Source organism: Lolium rigidum, chromosome 3 (genome assembly GCF_022539505.1).
Source record: "Lolium rigidum isolate FL_2022 chromosome 3, APGP_CSIRO_Lrig_0.1, whole genome shotgun sequence".
In the NCBI taxonomy this organism is placed as follows: domain Eukaryota; kingdom Viridiplantae; phylum Streptophyta; class Magnoliopsida; order Poales; family Poaceae; genus Lolium; species Lolium rigidum.
In genome coordinates this window covers 380,542,097-380,564,976 of record NC_061510.1, presented here as the reverse complement: position 1 = coordinate 380,564,976, position 22,880 = coordinate 380,542,097, and the positions used below count along the sequence as shown (strand labels likewise).

The following is a 22,880-nucleotide window of genomic DNA, read 5'->3' as shown; positions in this document are numbered from 1 at the left end:
GAAGCAAAGGCTTTATAGCAATCGACCATAATTTGAGGATCAAGACCATATTTAGCACTAAGCTCTTGAAAATCAACAGTTTCAATGAAAGACTTAATGCATTCATATTCATAGTTTATACCTGATTCTTTACCTTTGTTGTTCTCCCAATCTTCAGCGTTCTCCTGAATCCGATTAAGAAGGTCCCATTTAAACTCTTCTTTATTGCGCGTGAATGATCCAGAACAAGCAGTATATAGCAAGGTTTTATCTTGAAAAGAAAGTCTTGCATAGAAATTATCAATGATGATATTACCAGGAAGCTCATGAATGGGGCATTTGAGCATTAAAGACTTCAATCTCTCCCATGCTTGGGCAATACTCTCTCCATCATGATGCCAGAAATTATAGATGCGGTTTCGGTCTTTGTGAATTTCACTTGGAGGATAGAATTTAGAATAAAATAGAGGCACAATATCCTTCCAATCAAGAGAATGCCAATCCTTCAGTAGTTTATACCAATGCGCCGCTTTACCAGACAACGACATAGAGAATAATTTCTTCTTCACTTCATCCATAGAGATACCTGCACACTTGAATAACCCACATAATTCATGTAGAAACAGTAAATGATCTCCAGGATGAACAGTTCCATCCCCTTCATAGCGGTTATCTATAACTCGTTCAATAATTTTCATGGGTATCTTGAAAGGAAAACTTTCAGTAGGTGGATATAAAATATCACAAGCATCATTAGAGTTATCGCATATGGGAGATAAATCATTATCAGAGCAAATTTTTTCCCCTAAAGATGGGAAGCTAAAAAGATCACAAAAACTAGCTTCCCCAAGCTTAGACTTCTCCATAGCATTAGCAGTAATTGCGTTCATACTAATAACATTGCTACTAGCATGCAAATAAGGTTCCATAGGTTTTTTAATTTTCGCATCACATAATTCATGTCTTATTTCAGGAAATAGATTAAAAAGCTCACTTGTTGTTTTCCATTATGCCTAACTAGTGAAAAATAAAAACAAGAAACAAAAAGATGCAATTGCGGGATCTAAAGGAAATAGCTTCGAGCACACACACACCGGCAACAGTGCTAGGAAATAGCTTAGTAGTCGGAGGATGTGAATACCTTTTACCTTACCTCCCGGCAACGGCGCCAGAAAATAGCTTGTTGCCGTGGGAGGCAATTCTCTGTGGTGTAACTTTTCTTCGGATCCCGGCAACGGCGCCGTGAAAATAGCTTGATGTCTACGCACGCTTCTATTCATGTAGACAATGTTGGGCCTCCAAGAGGAGAGGTTTGTAGAACAGCAGCAAGTTTCCCTTAAGTGAATCACCCAAGGTTTATCGAACTCAGGGAGGTAGAGGTCAGAGATATCCCTCTCAAGCAACCCTGCAATTACGATACAAGAAGTCTCTTGTGTCCCCAACACACCTAATACACTTGTCAGATGTATAGGTGCACTAGTTCGGCGAAGAGATAGTAAGATGCAAGTGATATGGATGAATATGAGCGGTAATAGCAATCTGAAATAAAGATGGCAGCGAGTAAACATGCAATAGAACAGTACATAAACGGAGTTTCAGTGCTTGGAAACAAGGCCTAGGGATCCTACTTTCACTAGTGGACACTCTCAACAATGACCACATAAATAAATAAGTTCTTTTCTCTTATGCTACTTTCAAAGACTCTATTGTTGGATAACAAACACCATTCATTGTGTAGGGCTACGAGAGCACCCTCAAGCCGGAGTAAACAAGCTCCACAACGTCATAAAGGAATCACACAAGATGCAAACACTATCACTGTCACACCATAGAGAGTAATTCCGGAGTTCATATAAAGTAACTCTAGAGTGCATAGTAATAGTTAACTTCACAATCTACAAGAGATCACGGTCATAACCTACGCCAAGTACTACATGATGCACACACTGTCCACATTACATCATGAAGGAGGAATAGACTACTTTAATAACATCACTAGAGTAGCACATAGATTAATAGTGATACAAAGCTCATGATCACATAAAGATCACATGGGAGAGAGAGATGAACCACATAGCTACCGGTACAGCCCTTAGCCTCGGGGGAGAACTACTCCCTCCTCATCATGGGAGACAGCAGCGTTGATGAAGATGGCGGTGGTGTCGATGGAGATGACTCCGGGGGCAATTCCCCGTCCCGGTGGCGTGCCGGAACAGAGACTTCTGTCCCCCGAATCTTGACTTCGCGATGGCGGCGGCTCTGGAAGGTTTTTCGTGTCGTGGCTTATTCTCCTCGAAGTTTTAGTTCACGAAGGCTTATATGGGTGAAGAGGCGGAGTCGGAGGGGCCCTGGGGCAGCCAGACCATAGGGGGGCGCCCCCCCTTGGCTGCGCCGCCTTGTGGGGTGGGGCTCCCTGGCTCCTCTCTAGCCCCCCTTCGGTGCTCTGGAAGCTTCCGGGGAAAATAAGATATTGTGCGTTGATTTCGTCCGATTCCGAGAATATTTCCTTTCTAGGATTTCTGAAACCAAAAACAGCAGAAAACAGCAACTGGCTCTTCGGCATCTCGTTAATAGGTTAGTGACAGAAAATGCATCAAAACGATATAAAGTATGAATAAAACATGTAGATATTGTCATAAAACTAGCATGGAACATAAGAAATTATAGATACGTTGGAGACGTATCAGTCCACCATGGACTCCACCCTCCCACTTGGTTGGCTGGTTAGGGTTGGTGGAGTCCCTCCGGGACTCATCCTTCCATAGTGATTTATTCCGGATAATTCTAGAAACCACCATCCATAAATTCACCGGATCATTTCCAAACTTGGAAAGTGACTTCCTATATATGAATCTTATTCTCCGGACCATTCCAGACCTCCTCGTGATGTCCTGGATCCCATCCGAGACTCCGAACAAAACTTCGAACTCCATTCCATATTCCATATCTACTTAAAACGACATCAAACCTTAAGTGTGTCACCCTACGGTTCGTGAACTATGCAGACATGGTTGAGACTTCTCTCCGACCAATAACCAATAGCGGGATCTGGAGATCCATAATGGCCCCCACATATTCAACGATGACTTAGTGATCGATTGAACCATTTACATACGATACCGATTCCCTTTGTCTCGCGATATTTTACTTGTCCGAGGTTTGATCATCGGTATCTCTATACCTCGTTCAACCTCGTCTCCGACAAGTACTCTTTACTCGTACCGTGGTATGTCATCTCTTATGAACCATTCATATGCTTGCAAGCTAATTAGACGACATTCCACCGAGAGGGCCCAGAGTATATCTATCCATCATCGGGATGGACAATATCCCACTCTTGATCCATATGCCTCAACTCATACTTTCCGAATACTTAATCCCACCTTTATAACCACCCATTTACGCGAGTGGCGTTTGATGTAATCAAAGTACCCTTCCGGCATAAGTGATTTACATGATCTCATGGTCGAAGGACTAGGTAACTATGTATCGAAAGCTTATAGCAAATGAACTTAATGACGTGATCTTATGCTACGCTTAATTGGGTGTGTCCATTACATCATTCATCAATGACATAACCTTGTTATTAATAACATCCAATGTTCATGATCACGAAACCATGATCATCTATTAATCAACAAGCTAGTTATACAAGAGGCTTACTAGGGACTCCTTGTTGTTCACATAACACACATGTATCAATGTTTCGGTTAATACAATTATAGCATGGTATGCAAACATTTATCATAAACACAAAGATATATTATAATAACTATTTTATTATTGCCTCTTGGGCATATCTCCAACAAGTACCACGCCAAAAGCACCCGCAAATAAACCACACCTATTACATATTGCCTAAACGTGTTGTAGTCGGCCTGCGGCGAAGCACACTTGTCCTCCTAGTAGGAAGTAAAGAATGACGTTAGATTTGAACGGTTAGTGGTCCTGCCATCTCAAATTGATGTCAAAGTTGCTAATTTGAAATGAATGAATGTGGAACAAATACGATGACCGAAGTGATGTCATCTTGATGCTACCGTCATGAAAATACGCGCACATGCCCTATAAAGTCAAGTTGGTTTTTTCAGCTAGACTTGCAGCCCGTGTATGATAAGAAATTCAAAAATCCAGTGCGATCGCAATGCTATTTGCAAGTATCACCGGATGCTAAAGTAAAAGCTAAACCTCTCAATGAGTTTTTTCTTTGGAACTCCATGGTTGTTTTTTTGATAAAAAAAATATTAATATCATGGAATATCATGGGGATATGAATACCCCTAGCCTCTGCAACAACGCAATATCCTAATGGTAATATGGATGCACACATTCGAAAAAAGAAGAAGAAATTAAAACATGAAAAAGCCTCGCTATATAGTGTTCCAGTCGTCGCAACAGCAACACGGGCACCATCAAGACACTACGTGAAGTTGCAGTTCTCAAAAAGGGACAATTACCGAGCATGCATCTAAATTCTCGTACTCCTCACCATCGACAATACGTGAAGTTTAAGTTCAAATTCTCATACTTCAAGAAGAAAATAGTGCACAAGCGCCATCGTCGCCCGATCATGGATCTTAGGTTTTCATCTTGAAGAAAGTCATCGCTCTTAAAATAATGCCTTCAACAAGGCTGCATAACCAATTAAGGTCACACCTTAGATTTTCACCATGAAATGTAAGACATTGAACTTCTCATGTGTCAACGCCCCCACTTGCATGACGTTGCTACGAAGAATGAAACACCAAGCAAGTTGACCATCGTTGCAAAGCCTCGAACCAAAGACACTAGTCCTCAGATCTTGCCTTCCATGCCATTCTCCGCCTCTGACTTCTCCATAAAATAAAAAAGACATGTCCATGATGGAAATCGATAGCAGAGCTTCGCGCCACTCCCTTCTGAAGCCAAACGATCGGAAAAAACATAGGTGCTCACGATCGAATCCCATCCAATCCAGCAATATCTAGGCACCGGTGGAGATGCTCTTGGGATCAACACATGCATGATTTTTACTCCCTTCGTTCCATATTTGTTGCCGCAAATTTGGATGTGTATAGATACACCCAAATCAGTGACACCAAATATGGAAAGGAGGGATATCAAAATTTAGCATATTTAGCTTGATATCGAAATCAAAGTTTCTAGTATGCATGGCTTTTTTATTTATTGAAAATGATAGTTTGCTCTCCAAATCCTATTAATAAAAGCCAAGATTCAAGCTACATGGGTACCAAAAAACAAAAATAAAGGTACTACCTCCATTTATTTTGCTAAAACTGTTTATATTAGGAAACATGGTGATAAAAATATGCCAATATTTTTTGGAAATGTATGCTTACTATCCTAGTGCCTGGAACTTCCTCTCCCTCTCACCACCGTCTCCTCCTTTCGTGCTAGACACCTCTCCGCTTCTTCACCCTACCCAGCCGTCTATCAGCCACCCCTAGTGCCACTACCTACTATCCCCGACCTTAGGATGTCCACCACCGCCATCCTCAAGGAAACATGTTCGATAAGTCTTCCATCTCATGACATGTCCAAATTCAATTTTCCCATAGTGGTCGCTAATACTGCATCGGTCGACGCGACAAGGTCAACCCCGTCCTTCCTACTCCTTCTTCCCGACGGAGTTGTTCACCTATTAGATTTCCCTAGCTCCAGGATACAAACTATTTAAAACTGATATTTTTGTAGGTTTATATGATACACCATTGGGTACATCTAATTTTTAATATAAAAAACTTGCAATCATAAATTGAAAATAAAACGATCACTAGAGGTTGGAGCGGTGGAGCCCAATTTCGTAGAACTCTGCATTACTGTATTTTTGTAGGCCCATCTGCCTATGGACAAAGAGCGAAGCCCACGGGCCGACCACGTGGCCCGACCGTATTGTTACTTAGCTCGATCAGATCCAACTCCAGCCCAGTACTCACCTGCATCTCGAAATCGTCGGGCGAATCGACCTCGCCGTTGCTCAGACGCCGGAGACGACGACGACGACGAGGAAGAGATGACGGTGTTCCACTTCCTCAACTGCGCCGTCCTCACCTTCGGCCCCCACGTCGTCTACTACTCCGCCACCCCCCTGTAAGCTAACTCCCTCTCCCTCCATCTCTCTGTTTCCACGAGATCCGTATCCCAAACGTGTTAGATCTGTGTCTGCCAAGAGGTCTGGTATCTGCTTTGTTGCATGATCCGGGCACGGTGGCGTAGGAATTCCTGACACTGTTTTTTCCACGCTCGATTCTGGCTTGTCCGATGGGGTTTTGGTCGGTGTAGCTTCACTGAATTTTGCTCAGTTGGGTTGAATTCACCGGTTTGTCCGGATTTGGGGATCTGTTGGGTGAACTATGCTGTACGAATTCAATATTTCAATCTCATTAGCTTACTCGTTATTACTTGATCTAGTGGCAAGTAACTTCAGAGCACAGGCCATTTTGTAAGTTACAAGTTGAACATGATATAGCACAAGACTTGCCTCTGAGCTGCACGCTAGGATTAGTTTGACAAGCTATTCAATTTTCTGACTTCTGTCAACAGAGGCATATATGAATTTGTGCAAGAAGAAACTGAAGTATGCGGTGGTGTAATCGTTTCACTGGATGCTGGTTGCTTGCATTTTGGAGCTCTCTCTCAATGACCGCATACTCTGCATTCACATTATACCATCTCTTTAAAACAGCTCTGTGATGAAGCAGTAAGTAGTTTGTGCGTAACCTTTGAAACATGTGAATTAACTTACTATTGATAGTGCGCTAGTGAAATCACATGTTAATATTATTGCTGAGTTATACTGTCATTGTTGCAAAATGTGCCATGTGATAATAAGTGGAGTGGAATAAATAGGTGGTTTGATGATAAGAGAGTTGGAAATAGATCAGATGTATATGTCCACGTGACGTTTGTTTGGATGGTTGCATGGAGCTTGGCCATTATTTAGAGTTGGGGGTTGTAGATTGGCGGTTAGATCGGAAGGAGAGTTGAGATTGGATGTGTCTGCGCAGCAAAGCTTGAGATTCTGATACTTTGAACGTATGGATGAAAATGTTTATTCTATGTCAAGGGACTCTTCGGACTGCCCTTAAGCTTGAGATTATCTGATACTTTGAACTTATGGATGAAAATGTTTATTCTATGTCAAGGGACTCTTCGGACTGCACTTACTCAAATATTTGTTTCAGGTCAGAGTATGATACGATTGGCACTAGTGTAAAAGCAGCTGTTGTTTATCTTGGAGCAGCACTTGTAAAGGTCAGTAACTAGCTGTGGATTCTATTCTAAAATGAAGTGCTAATTCATAAGTGCCATGATTGACATGCCCAAACAGCCCACCATTTGTTGAGCTATCTGCTTGAGAAACTTTTTAGTTGTTTGATCATATACAGTTGGCATCTACTTGATTTAGACACTTCAATATGGTCTTTGCTCTTTAGAATAACCACTCAGTTACTCCTTTACTTTAACAAACATCGATATACCAGTTTTCAGAGCAAACTTTTGGTTTCAGGGTTCTATGTCACTCAGCGGATTCTTTTTCTTTACTTGTTTGTAAAATTTCTGTGATTTATTCAAAGGTTGTCAAATGCCTATTATCTGTTCTGCATGGTCTGTACTGGTTATCATCCAGTTATACAGTTCTTTTTGTACAAGAATCAATTGTCCTGATAGTTTCTGTTTTAATCCTTTGTCATACAGCACTATTGTAATTTGATGTATTTTTTATAGCCAATTTCTATCAACTCAGTTGCATATAAGAGATTTATGAGATTGCTAACCATTGCTATGTCATAATGGCAGCTTGTTTGTTTAGCAACGTTCCTCAAAGTACCTGATGCGAATGATAGCTTTGATCCCTACCAGGTATGTTTTATGCACGTTAATAAAACATATTTGGATTTACCCTTTTTTTCACTGTTAATTACCTATAATTATTTTCCGCGTGCAGGAATTAATGAAAATCCTAATTGGGTTTATAGATGTTGCTGGCCTTTATTTTGCTATGACACAGTTGACCCACAGAAACATCTCCCAGAACCATAAGTTCCAGGCTGTTGGTCTTGGTGAGTACATAGTTGTATTTGTTCACTTTCTAACATAATGCTTTTAGCTCAAACTCTAATACTTCATCCATGGTTGCATGTTTGCTTTTATCTTTTTTCATCTCCATTGTGTATGTTCACCTGCCTTACTACCCATTTTAATTGCTAGTTTTTCGTTCAATAATCTGTGCTCGTCAGCCTTTTCATACGCAAAATGAATTTCTGATGTTGATCTTTGTAGCAATTGCTGCTAGTCTTTTAGCTGTACAGACTACAGAGACATGCTTTTTGGCTACAAATAGAGTTTCTCATGAAATTGAATGTCTTGAGTCTGTTTATTGTTTAAATTGGATTGGATCTCCTTAAGTTTCTTACTCTGTATAAATCAGGAGAGGATGTGATGCTTTTGACCTATTTCCACCTGCAATCTAACTTTATCATGATTATCATTGACCTGTTGGACATTTATGGGGTTTCCAGGCTGGGCTTTTGCTGACTCAGTTCTGCACCGTCTTGCACCTCTCTGGATTGGGGCACGAGGGCTTGAATTTACTTGGGAGTACATCTTTCAAGGAGTTGAAGCAAATGCCAATCTTGTATGTCACTCAGAACTGTTAAAAATATAATCTCAGCTCCTTTGTTGTGGTTGTTTATCCTGAACCCGGATAGCTTACTTTTGTATTTTATAGGTGATGACCCTTTCCCTGGCTGCATTAGGATCCTTGATGTGGCTGAGGAAGAACAAACCGAAAACTTTAATTCCAATAATTTATGCATGTGCTCTGCTTCTGGCAACAATGCCATCAATCACCAGGTTATTCCGTTTCTATCATGATGCAGTATTCCTAAGAAAAATAGTCATGCTCCAGCATGTGATTATGTTCTTATTTCCTTTTTTTTTCAAGTTCTTGGTTATGATGAAGTAGCAAGTAGGTTTTGTTAAACCTAGCATGATTTGTGTCAACTTAGAGTCATTGGCTGAATACCTAGTACGCTATGCTCAATACTTAGAACAAGATTCCCCTTTCAAACCTGTCATTTGACGTCCTCACATTCTGTCCAAGTTTTAATTTTATCCATATCGTATTAAGTCTAGTATAGGGACTGTTCTCCATTCCATGGAATGTTTTTAGTTACAAGTCAGAATAGCATCTCTTATATGACGATTATTTAGTGGAGATGTCCGGAAGATCTTGATGGATCACATGTCTTATACCTGTTATTCTTCGATTCTTATTCTGTATTCATCGCCGGTTCATTCAAATGTATATTCGCTGCACTTTAGGAGCCCATCTTCTTAATTAATTTTCATGTATTCTTGTTCATGCTGCTAACCATGCTAAAACAATATTGCAGTTACTTGAGGAGATCATTAGAGTGGCAGACTCCCAAGGTGGTCGGCTTCGAGCTCTTTTCCTCGCTGATTATGGCTTTCATCAGCTGGCAGCTGTTCTCTGCTTGTCAGAGGCCGATGTGATGAACGGAAGAACTGCAGAATTTACCAATTACCAGAGATTTGACGCTCCTGAGAAGATCTTTTTGTACTTCGGCAAAATTAGGATGATGCTTTGAGACTTGCATGTCTCAATTGCAGAACATTTTACTTTATTTGTCGGCTATACTGCAGAAACACGTGATCTAAGATGCCACTACTGTAACAGACGCTCTTCTAAGAATCGAGCTGTATCACCATTTTGTGTGTTGGGCGTCTCATCTATTCTAATCAATAGCATTGCATCATGTAGACTGAATACAAGGCATTCACCTATGTTGTCAGGTTACGACCGAATACACTGACTTAGGTCTGGATGTGTCAGACATTCTTGCATTATGGCTTCTGAATGTTATATCATCAGTGCTGTGAAACAGCTTTATTCCTTTTGAAGTATATTTCTCCTTAACATGTATTATACAAGCAGTGCACAATCAAGACACATGCTTGCAGCATTTTGCATCCAAAATGGCTTCAGAGGAAGAAACAGCTAGACATGCAGCACTCCGAAGCCAGGCCAGAGTACACTAGTGGGTGCAAAACCTTAGTGTAGGGGAAAAAGATGCATAAAAGTGCTAGAATATTTTATCTTACTTTATTTAATAATTGATAGAAGTCTTTAGATGCCAATTTGTCCAATATGTCAATATCATCTTGCCTGATGGGATTTATTCGTGGGAACCCCTAAGGTATCTCTGGATCCTCAGTCACATAGTTAAAAAAATATAATCTTCTGGAAACAAGAGATCATCAGAAAATTCATGCAGATAATTCATTCAAAGCCAACCTGCTACGACGTGTACAACTCCATTATACTTTCTATTTTGCTCTCTCTTATATGATCTGATCTCATCTATAAGAAACTCAACAACAAAAAATCACACCAATTCATGTCATTTCATTAACTAAGGGGGAACACCCTCGAGAATAGGCAAAAAATCTCTCTCCAGTTGTCGATTGCTCCTTGGAGCTAAGAAAACACAAAACTCTTGCAACATTAATAAGATGCAGTATGTTTCATTGTCTAGATCTGATGTTTTGCCCAGTTGTTAGAGCATATAAGTATCATACGATTGACCCCTTTTTATCTTATGAAGTGTTTGTGAATTTTTTCTCAGACTATGTTGGAACGCTCTTTGACTTTTGAAACATGTGCTTCCCTCCATTGGGTTGACCTAAAACTTTCTAGGCGAAATCATTGAAATCTATCCTGAAATACCCGGTCTCCTCATTGAAACAATCTAGCAAGCGCTTGACTAGCGAAGTAAATGCACTAATTAGTTATATAAATAATACATTTATGTTTATATGCCGCAAAAAATATTTGTTGTTTCTTTTGAAATTTTATGTTTTCAGCACTTCCATGTTATTATATTAAACTTTTATACTTATTTTTAGCACTCCGATGCATCTTAACTAGTACAATTTTATTTCATATTTGGCATAGTTAACATAACATAATAAATCTAAATCCTTGTTTTTTGAACTATTTTCATGTATTTGTAATGCATGTTATTTGAAATAAATTTGCATCATGCTAGAATTAAACTATATTTTGTACGATAATTCTCCTCATCAATAAATGCATAAACTGTGTAGTGTATTTATATTCATGGTAGATATATAAAGTATATGGTCTAAGAAATATTTTAATAGAGGTTTTAGTGTATGATTGGGTAAGCATATTTATAGCAACTTCCAGAGTATAAATAACATTACATATTTCTTTAACCTTTTTTCGTGGTTAAATATGTCATGGAAGTTACACTGGGTTAAGTAATGAGTTGACAATGTGTACATGCTATGTACTTTATATTTTAACACGTCATTGCCAAGAGTATTCAGTTATGAATAACAAATCAAATAGGTCCTACTACTTTCATGTAAATACTATTTGACTATGATATGCTCGTCTGCAATCTGCACCATATCATACAAGTACGCATGCCGAATATTGAAATAAATATTTATGTACAAAGTTAAACATGAAAATGTAGTTGACATATATTTCAATTTCTAGTACAAATTGGTTACGACGACGTTGAGTTGGCGGCAGAGGAAGACTCAGCATGAAGGCCAGCCGCCCGGTGGTGTGGTACGTAGTGGTAATAGTATGCGCCCCGTTCCAAAACAAGAAAAAGGTGTGTGTCGCACTCACGAGGGACTGCCAGTGAGATACTGGAGGAAGGTGGGGATGACGTCAAGTCCACATTGCCCTTATGGGCTGGGCCACACACATGCTACAATGGCAATGACAATGGGAAGCAAGGCTGTAAGGCGGAGCGAATCCGGACTAATGAGGTCCGATTTAAGAGAAGGATGACAGAGTCTAGCAGCTGTCAGCTATGTGGCTGCCATGACTCATGGCGTCACACGCCTCTGGAGTGCACAATATCCCGCTGCGTTTGGGCGTTGGCGGATGCAGAGATCATTGAACACGTATCCTGGTCGGGGGAGGTGAATGCCCGTGAGTGGCTTGCGGTGATGATCGGGTCACGGGCTATTTGGCATGCACGTCGAAAGACAATTCACGAACAGATCTTTCACGAGAAGAAGAAGAAGTCACGGGCTAAGAAGAAGAAGAATCAACGTCGATGCATCGGTCGGGAAGAATTCTAAAAGGGGCGCTGCAACTGTTGTAGCCAGGAATGAGCTAGGTGTGTTCCTTGGCGCATTGGCGACAATTTTCAGTGGCCGAACTGATGCGGAGACCCTCGAGGCCCTAGCATTTTGGGAAGCCGTTGAACTGGCGAGGGACCTTAACTTGCACAAGGTGATGGTTGCGACCGATTGTCAGAATGTGATGAAGAGCCTGGAAGAGGGATCGTTGGGCTACGCACACGTCATCTAGGAGGTTTTAGGGTCGGCGATATGTCGTTCAGCCATGAACGAAGAACATTTAATAAGGAGGCGCACAATCTGGCGCGTAGTGCTGTTTTTGAAACTGGTGGCCGTAGAGTTTGGGTTTTAGATCTGCCCGAGGGCTTAGTATACCATCTATTGTTGAATTTTAATCAAGGCGAAGTTACTCAAAAAAAAAAAAAAAAAACCCATGGTTGACATGTATTCAAGTGGACAGCATACATCAACCACGTTTATATATCAGGACTTACGCGCCAACAGGCCGGCAAGGGAGGCTGGTCACAGGGTATCTGCTCAGCTGTTTCAATCGTCCTTCTCCTCGAAGGCTGCCTCTGGAGCAGCACGAACCCCACGGCGGCGGAGACAATGCAACAATATGATTTTGATTGGGACAGACAAACGTTGCAATATCATTTTCTGAATGTTGCATATTGTAGTCTTCCAAATCTTTTAAATAGTGAATTTCTCCCAAAGAAGAACTAGACAACCTGTGAACATGACAAATTTGCAGGACTCGACTCCAAACTGGCCTTTCAAAGGTATTCATATACAAAACCAAAGTAGATAGAATATAGATCACGTTTATCTATCACGACTTATGCGCCAACAGTCTGGCAAGGCTCATATATTCCTTATCAATAGCACCGGACCTTTCGGACTGAAGCTAAGACATTCATAAATCCATTCAGATTATGAGAAAACACACTGCTGTTTCATACTTCCAGTTTTCCACCCTGCTACGAAGTATGTGTAATGTATGATTTCGGTCAGGACTCACAAAAGAAGCCCTAATTTTCGGCTCGTCCAAGAGAAAGAACTGGAAAGTCGCCCAAGCTCTCCACAATGATGCTTGGGTGAGCAAAATTGACTTGGAGGGCAACTTCACCATCGACCATATGGCGCAGTTCATCGACCTTTGGACCCTCATCTCCACCATCCATCTTGATCCGGATGTTGATGACGACATTGTGTGGAGGCTCACGGCTAATGGCCATTATTCCGCCAAATCGGCCTATGAGTTGCAATTTTGGGCTCGCTGCTATCTCCTATGAACAAGCTGATTTGGAAGGCTTGGGCCCCCCCAAAGGTGAAGTTCTTTGCATGGCTCCTATACCAAAACAGGATTTGGACGGCTGATCGCCTCGCCAAGCGTGGATGGCCAAACTGCGGGTTGTGCCCCCTTTGTAAACAGTGCACCGAAACTCATGATCACCTCTTCGTCCATTGCCGCTACACCACCCGCCTTTGGGGCTTCGTCAAGGATTGGATGGGCACCAATGCGATCACCCCCTTACAATGGGCAAATCATGACATTCACTCTTGGTGGGACTCCATGACGGGGGGGCATGTGCCTAATCGGAAGGCCATGGCCTCGGTGGCGCTTCTCGTGTCCTGGGAGCTGTGGAACGAGCGCAACGCTAGGGTCTTCAACGCCAAAAGTGCTCCGCCGCAGGTAGTCTTCGATAAGATTAGGAAAGAAGCACACCTTTGGGTGTTAGCGGGTGCCAAAAGGTTGGGCAACATGATGCCGCGAGAGTGATTGTTGTATCCCCGGACTTTGTGTCCGTTTGTTTTTCTTTTCCTTTCGCATGATCTCTCATGTAAAACTCCTTCTTAATTAATAGATTGGGGCAAAGCTTTTGCCCCCGTTTCAAAAAAAAAAAAAAAAAAAAAAAAAACAAAAGAAGCCTGAAATACAATGTTGTGATAGGACTTCTGAATGCTGTATTAGGGTAGTCTTCCGAAACCCTCAAAATAGAGACTACCTCCTAACGAAAAATTATACAACTTGTTGCAGGTTTCGCCTTCCAAAATGGCGTTTCCAGTGTTTTTTTTTTTTTTGAGAACACAGTACAACGCAGACGCTCACAAACACGCACGTACAAACACCCCTATGAACGCACGCACGCACACCCTACCCTTATGAGCACCTCCGAGGGACTGAGCGGCATATCTTGAGGTTGACGAAGTCACCACTGGCCTCTGCTGTTGACGGGCACATCACCTACCACTGAAAGCATAGCGCCGGTTAAATCCTGGAATAAATCCAGGTAAATGCAAACACACATGCCAAGTCTAGGACTTGAACCTTTTCCAGTGTTTTTTTGGTTGATACAAAACCAAAGTAGATGTAATGAATGGACAAAAAAAAACTGCAGAATTTACCAGAGATTTGATGCTCCCGAGAAGCTCTTTTTGTACTGTAGGACGGTGCTTTAAGCCTTGCCTGTACGATAACTATTTTGGCGGTTCAATTGCAGAACATTTTACTTTATTGGTCGGCTGTAGTGCAGAAACATGTTATCTAAGAAGCCACTACTGTAACAGACGCTTTTCCAAGGATCGAGTGAAAACGTAGCACCATTTTGTGTGTTGGCGTCTCATCTATTCTGATCAATAGCATTGCATCATGTAGACTGAATACAAGGCATTCACCTATGTTGTCAGGTTATTACGACTGAATACACTACTGTTGGCGCCCTGATACGAAGTATTTCAGTTAGGTCTGGATGCTGTCAGACAATGGTGCATCATGGCTTCTGAATGTTATATCATCAGGTCTGCAGAAAAAAAAATGCTTTTGAAGTATATATTTCTCCTAAATGAGAATTATACAAGCAGTGCACAATCAAGAGACATCCTTACAACACTCAGCCTCCAAAATGGTGTTTCCAAGGTATTCATCAATTTGTCATTGATACAAAACCAAAGTAAGATAGTAGCATACATCAATCACGTTTATATATCACGACTTACGCGCCAACAGCCCGGCAAGGAGGCTGGGCACAGGGGTATATTCACTCCTCCGCCTCCTCGAAGGCCGCCTCCGCCCGGAGCAGGACGAAGCCGACGGCGACGCCGACGAGCGTGAGCGCGTTCATGACGACGGCGATCTGGAAGATCTCCCCGGCGGCGTTGCACTGCGCGCCGAAGGTCCCCCCGCGCCTCTTCCCGGCGGGGCTGAGCGAGGCGACGATCCTGGCGAACTTGTAGTCGGCGGACGTGCGCACGCCGAGCATGGTGACCTTGTTGAGCCCCTTGAGGCCGCTGTAGGCGTTCATGCCCTCCACGTACCTCACGCCGGAGCTCTTCTTGGCCGCCGCCGGGGCGGACAGCTGCGGGAGCGTGGCCACGGAGAGCGACGCCATTGAGCTAGCTCGGATGAACCTGCGAAGCAAGGATTGGGTAATCTGCAGCAATGCTCTGTGAAGTGTGATCAGAAAGGGGAATGTGGGTTGGGTTATTACCTCTTCTTGGTTGGTTGGTTCTCGAGTTCTTGGCGCTGGAGGAGGAGTGTGGCCGGGTGTGGTGCAGCTTCGAGGGGGGTGGGTCAGATCAGAGAGAGGGAGGGAGTGGTTTTGTACGGGAGATCAGGGAAGGATAAGGTGCGGGAGCGAACGGGCGGTGGCCGAAGGGGAGTTTATCCTTGCTCGTGGAAAGGAGAAGGCTCAATTGGTGGCTACATGGATCCTCATTGGCCAGGGCTGGTCCACATGTAGAGGCTTCACCTCTTTGTTGTTCGTGGAGTGCACACGCTCGCCTAGTAGTACAGTTTACCTGTGTACTGCTTTTCTGGTTCAGGAACTTTGTACTTTTACTTTTGGGGTAGTATGCGGAAACAAGTGGTTTCACACCCAGATTTCCATGAATTTCGACAGTTTCGGGCAAAAAATGTTTTACATGTTCTAATGTTCTAAAGACTGTCCAACAACTGAACCTCAGAACTATCTACTTAGTTACACCCATGATATTTATTAGCCTTGTAGAGGCTGTAAACCATTATATGAAGGAGATATTTAAGGATATTGCAGAGCCAAACACATAAGCACACTATAACTTCATCAAGCAATAGCAAATTATAGTGGATTGTGATTTATGTACAATCTGCATAGGTTCAGGGAAAAAGTTCGTGTAACAAAATATTATATTAAGTGTCTCAAACTAAATAAATAAAATTTAAAATGTTTCAAATAAATTTAGTAGAACACAACCAAAAATATTTGTACTGATAAATAGTGGAGCTATATAATGCCCATGGCATGGTGGTAATAAAATATACTGGCTGATAAGACATATTGAAATATGTATGGAAAAAGACATCCATTTAACGAGACAATGAGTTATGAAAAAGTAAAAACAAACTTGAGAATGAAAAGTTGGCTTCCACTCGTGTCGAGTGCAAAATAGTAGGACCAACGATTAGTCCACAATATCTATGTACGAAATGGATTTGCATCTACGATTTCATTCTGAGTTTTCGTGGGAAGCCCTTTTACGATACCCCCAATAATCATTCTTTGTCAATCTAGCGTAACATTATTGTTAATGGGTAAGGCTTAAGAAAATAAAGAGTAAGCCTAAGAAAGTAAACAATCTAGATTCTTATGTTTTTTCAGTAATACATAAAATGTATTGAAAAATTAGACAAACATGAACTCACTTAGTATTATGTTTAGAAACACAAGAAATGTCTGTCATAATTTTATAAAACATATTGAACTCAAATATTGTGATGAACTGTAAGCTAACATGCTTGCGTCGAGTCGTAGATACCATGGTGGTTAGGCTTCTATATACATATTTTGTCTTGCATTTGATGTGAAACTGATGCCATCTCGCGACCGTCTATATCCTAATTTTCATTCCGTTCTTTTGTCTAAATGTCGTGTCATTTAACTTGGATGGGAGAGGTAACATGGTGGTAGGGACGCTAAGAGCGCATGAATGAGCAACTGGTTAAAGTCAAATTAGCATAACCAAATAGTCTAGGGATTTCTATTTTCGTGCCCTGCGTTTGTTAATTCTACTTAGTTTTCCCCATCCTCTAAATCTTTCCTCATTTTCCCCCTATCTCTTGTCTCAAACCCTCACAAATGATTGGATGGAAGGTTGTCATTGGGTCAAAGTCCTTAACCGTTACATGCTTCCGTTCTGATGAGTGACACGTTAGAGGACCAGCTTCTCTCTCTTCATCTGAAAATGGGGAAAAAGCTTCTTTCTCGATCAGCTCCCACACCACCCCCTCCGACGCTCCACTCGCCGCCATTCCCTCCTACCTTATGTCATTCCCCGCCACCGCGCGGGACACGAAGCAATGGCGACTGTCGAGCCGAGTAAAGCCATCGACCGCGGAGAAGATTGGCTGGAATTGGAGGGATCAAACTCATGTATTCCATCTCGGTAATCATCGTTTCCCTTCGAATTTGCGATGTAACTCGAAAATAGGCAGTATTTGAACATTGGGCACGTGAGTCGCTACTGTCATCTAACTAAATTTTCGTGGCAAAATAGGATTACTCCAGTGCTAGCATTTCGGATGACGGTTACACTGGATACTAGCATATTGCGTGGTTGTAAAGTCCAACATTAGAATGGATTTTCATACCAAATGGTGGTTGAAACATCCATTTGGTTCAAAGAATTGCAAGAATGTGCTCAGTACCCTTGGAGGCTGGACGATTGATATGCCATATTTCAACATTAGCAAGCGAAGATTGCTCCCACTAACTTGCGACTAGCATTTGGGAACATTTTCTCTTTGAATGTTAGTAGCCGTTTCGGTAAAATTCATATCGATGTGCGCCGGCCACGTAAAGTAGGGGACAAGGGAAGGATTGTTAAGGCATCATCTAGCGGTAGGGCATCATCAGGTGTTCGGAGATCATGTGTCTCTGATGTCTCAGCTAATAGTGTGCGGCCTCGCCCTCCTTGTAGGTCCATAGCGTTACCATCTATATATCAACTGCCAAGACCGTTCCTACCGCTAATGTGGAGGAAGATGACGAGGATGAGTTGATGTTTCCTCAATTGGTAGATAGATTTACTCAGCACGCAATGGAGAATGTATACACGGAGGAACTGAGCCGCCTTGGTAGATTTGATGACACCGAAGATGAAGAAAAGGAGGAGAACAATGACATTCTAATGGCAGCTGACTACAATGGTGATAACATGCCAATGTTCTCCACGGTCGATGGCCTTACTCGGCTCTCCACTTGCCATTGTGTTGTGTCCCTCAACGGGTGCGGGCAACGACATAAGGTAGGAGGTAACGACGGTAAGTGGGGCGGCGGAGGGGGCGGTGCGGGAGCTGATCAATAGAGAAGTTCTTTTTTCCTTTTTCAGATGGAGAAAGAGAAGCTAGTCCTCCGACGTGTTACTCATCAGAACGGAATCATGTAATGGTTAAGGCCTTTGACCCAACAACAACCATCTGTCCGAGTGTTTGTGAGGGTTTGAGATAAGATAGAGTGGAAAAGTGAACAAAAAATTAGTGGCTGAAAAAAACTGAGTAGAAAACGAACGAAGGGCACGAAAATAAAAATCCCTACAAAGTTCTCGTGTGGTACTTTGCAGAAAGAGGCGGTTTTACACTCAAAATGCAGAAGGATAGTCTATTTGCTCAAAATCCTTATAAAATACAGAATTGTCTTACATATTTTGATCTTCTAAAGACTAGCTAATACCTGAACTTCAAAACTATCTAGCAGTACTACATGATATTTATTAGCCCTGTAACCACTATATACATGCCTACCTTTTACTCTCACAAAATGCATAGGAGCATGTGCTAGAGCTAGCTCTTGCATGAGAGCTCACTTAACTCCTCTCTCCTATTCTCACTACTGCAACTAAGCAAATAAATAATATTTTATCTTATAGTCAGCTGACTAGACTTTATTGTACTTGGTCTAAGGATAGTGTAGAGCCAAACACATAACATAAGCACACCGTAACTTAATTAAGCAACAACAAATTATAGTCTATTGTGATTTTTTACTATTTGCTTAGGTTAAGGAGAAAGTCTAAGTCTGTGTAACAAAGTATTCTATTGAATGTATCAAACTAAATAAATAAATTTAAAATATGTTTTATATAAATTTAGCTTAGCACAACCAAAATGTGTAATGACAAATAGTGGAGTTATATATAATGCACAATGTGGTTATGATAAAATGTAATAGTGAAAAAATATGTTGAAATATGTATGAAAAAACACACCCATTTAGCGACACAATGAGTTATGAAAAATTTAAAATATAGTTTAAAATAAAATTATGGTTGAACTCATGCTGGGTACAAAATAGTCAGACCAACGCTTGATCTACAATATCTTTGTACGAAATGGATGTATAGTTCCCCGAATAGTCACCTTTTATCTGTCTCGCATAACATTGTGGTTAATTCCACCCAAAAATGTAACACAATTATTATAGACTTCAAAAAATTTAAGAGTAAACCTTGAAGAGGTACACAAGAAGGATTCTTATGTGGTTTTTTAGCAGTATATTAAATGTATTGAAAAATTTAACATAAAAGTAAAACAATGTTAGTATTATGTTTAGAAAATACAATAATTGTTAATGTGATCAATCTTTAAAATGGTTTCAAACATGGATTCGATGCATATACATGAATGCATAAGCTGTAGCGAGAAGAAACCATTTTTTTTTTTAATCAGACATTCTATGTTAAGTTGAGGGAAACTAAACTGACTTCATCAAACTCATTGCGGGATAAAGGGTGTGTGTGTTCGTGAAACTAAGCAAACAATGGATAATGTTCGAAAACTTTAACCAGACCCACCAGTTTCAATAGATGAGATATCATTTTGACGCCGAGGGCATATACCTATCTGACCGAAAGGGAGGAAAAAAACAGAGAAATATTTCTCTATTTTGTCTGGACCGTGATTAACTGAACGCCAAAGAAAATAAAAACACCAAACCTCACATGTAAACGAAATTGAATATCTCTCCACGTGGTTATAGGCCATCTTCGTCATAGACTGGAGCTGCACAATCCGACAGTGTTGACTAGAAAAGCAAGTAATCTCCATTGGCTTGGGGCGCGTTTGGTGGGCCTGTATGCCCCTTGGCTCGAATCGGGTCAGTAATTTTCGTTCCGTTTGGTTGCCTGAGCCGAGCCGTATTCTTGTACGAACCGCTTCTCAAAGCAGCGTCGGGCCAGTCCCTGGAGGAATGCCCGGTTCGGCAGTTTCCAGCGGTGCAGACAAACCTCCACAGCGGCTGATGCAAAGGGAATCTTCGGCGCACGCGCGGAAACGAGAATGGAGATGGCAGGAGCTGCGACGCGCATCGGCGAAAAGCGAAAAGGGGGGCAGGAAGGATTCTGTCACCTTCCGTCGTGCCCCATTGCTTATTTCTACCCCCTCCTCCACTGTCCCCCCAAATTTCGAGCTCCTCCTCCCGTCGGCAAGCAGGTAAGAGGCGGACGCATCTCCGTTCGGCGACGGTTGCAGCGGCGGCGGCGAGTACATCTGGGCTGCTTCATCTATTTCCTGGTGCAGCGCATCTTCACCTCCGGCGATGACTGTAAGGCATCCCTTATCTCGGTACCGCGCTAATATTTAGATCTAGGTTAGGAGTAGTCAGATCTTGTCTAGGGTTTGGTCTTGTAGCAGGGGTTAGTTCGGATTGTGGTGAGCTATCATGATCTTGCTAGGGTTCGACATTTCCGGTTGCTAGTTTGTCCCAACTGTGCTCACCTACCATGATCTTGCAAGAGTTTGTGCTATTCACAGTTGCAATGAACTGCTTGTCTGATTAAAGATGATTGTTGATATATATGATTTGTGCTATTCACATGTCTTTGCTTCCAAGTAGATTCACGTTATATGTACTACGATGTGTGTAAGACTCCTTCTGTGATTACTTTAGCCAGGCGCTTGTCTGTGTTGGGGACTCTCAAATCCCTTCGCAAGTTTCCGATTCACAGCCCGCCTATGACTCCAAGGTGGCTGATGCGTGTAGCTGACACGTCCGTTGGGAACCCCAAGAGGAAGGTGTGATGCGCACAGCGGCAAGTTTCCCTCAGTTAGAAACCAAGGTTTAATCGAACCAGTAGGAGTCAAGAAGCACGTTGAAGGTTGATGGCGGCGGGATGTAGTGCGGCGCAACACCGGAGATTCCGGCGCCAACGTGGAACCCGCACAACACAACCAAAGTACTTTGCCCCAACGAAACAGTGAGGTTGTCAATCTCACCGGCTTGCTGTAACAAAGGATTAACCGTATTGTGTGGAAGATGATTGTTTGCAAGAACGATAGAAACAAGTATTGCAGCAGATTTGTATTTCAAGTATAAAAGAATGGACCTGGGTCCACAGCTCACTAGATGTGTCTCTCCCATAAGATAAAGGCATGTTGGGTGAACAAATTACGATCGGGCAATTGACAAATAGAGAGGGCATAACAATGCACATACATGTCATGATAAATATAGTGAGATTTAATTGGGCATTACGACAAAGTACATAGACCGCCATCCAGCATGCATCTATGCCTAAATAGTCCACCTTCAGGTTATCATCCGAACCCCTTCCAGTATTAAGTTGCTAACAACAGACAATTGCATTAAGTATGGTGCGTAATGTAATCAACAACTACATCCTTAGACATAGCATCAATGTTTTATCCCTAGTGGCAACAACACATCCACAACCTTAGAACTTTCTGTCACTGTCCCAGATATCAATGGAGGCATGAACCCACTATCGAGCATAAATACTCCCTCTTAGAGTTAAGAGCAAAAACTTGGCCAGAGCCTCTACTAATAACGGAGAGCATGCAAGATCATAAACAACACATAGGTAATAACTTGATAATTAACATAACATAGTATTCTCTATCCATCGGATCCCGACAAACACAACATATAGTATTACGGATAGATGATCTTGATCATGTTAGGCAGCTCACAAGATCCAACAATGAAGCACAATGAGGAGAAGACAACCATCTAGCTACTGCTATGGACCCATAGTCCAGGGGTGAACTACTCACTCATCACTCCGGAGGCGACCATGGCGGTGAAGAGTCCTCCGGGAGATGAATCCCCTCTCCGGCAGGGTGCCGGAGGAGATCTCCAGAATCCCCCGAGATGGGATTGGCGGCGGCGGCGTCTCTGGAAGGTTTTCCGTATCGTGGCTCTCGGTACTGGGAGTTTCGCGACGGAGGCTTTAAGTAGGCGGAAGAGCACACGAGGGCCCCACACCACAGGTCGGCGCGGCCAGGGCCTGGGCCGCGCCGCCCTAGTGTGGCTGCGCCTCGTGGCCCCACTTCGACTCCTCTTCGGTCTTCTGGAAGCTTCGTGGCAAAATAGGACCCTGGGCGTTGATTTCGTCCAATTCCGAGAATATTTCGTTACTAGGATTTCGAAACCAAAAACAGCGTAAAACAAGAATCGGCTCTTCGGCATCTTGTTAATAGGTTAGTTCCGTGAAAATGCACGAATATGACATAAAGTGTGCATAAAACATGTAGATATCATCAATAATGTGGCATGGAACATAAGAAATTATCGATACGTCGGAGACGTATCGGCATCCCCAAACTTAGTTTCGCTCGTCCCGAGCGGGTAAAACGATAACAAAGATAATTTCTGAAGTGACATGCCATCATAACCTTGATCATACTATTTGTAAACATATGTAATGAATGCAACGATCAAAACAATGGTAATGACATGAGTAAACAAGTGAAT

At 42.1% G+C, this 22,880-nt stretch overlaps 2 protein-coding genes across 2 annotated transcripts; one reads left to right on the top strand and one right to left on the bottom strand.

The window, feature by feature from the left end:
* The first annotated feature begins 5,927 nt into the window (after positions 1 to 5,927).
* Positions 5,928 to 9,713, top strand: LOC124704405 (transmembrane protein 147-like). Its single transcript, XM_047236659.1, has 7 exons — positions 5,928 to 6,069; positions 7,164 to 7,233; positions 7,780 to 7,842; positions 7,928 to 8,042; positions 8,502 to 8,617; positions 8,711 to 8,835; positions 9,378 to 9,713. The coding sequence occupies exons 1-7, from the start codon at positions 5,993 to 5,995 to the stop codon at positions 9,496 to 9,498; spliced, it is 687 nt and encodes a 228-aa protein (XP_047092615.1). The 5' UTR covers positions 5,928 to 5,992; the 3' UTR covers positions 9,499 to 9,713.
* Positions 9,714 to 15,039: 5,326 nt separating this feature from the next.
* LOC124704404 lies at positions 15,040 to 15,811 on the bottom strand. The gene is made up of 2 exons (XM_047236658.1): positions 15,624 to 15,811; positions 15,040 to 15,543 (listed from the first exon to the last, which is right to left on the bottom strand). Exon 2 carries the CDS (start codon positions 15,522 to 15,524, stop codon positions 15,174 to 15,176), a length of 351 nt encoding a protein of 116 aa, XP_047092614.1. The 5' UTR covers positions 15,525 to 15,543; positions 15,624 to 15,811; the 3' UTR covers positions 15,040 to 15,173.
* Positions 15,812 to 22,880: the final 7,069 nt, after the last annotated feature.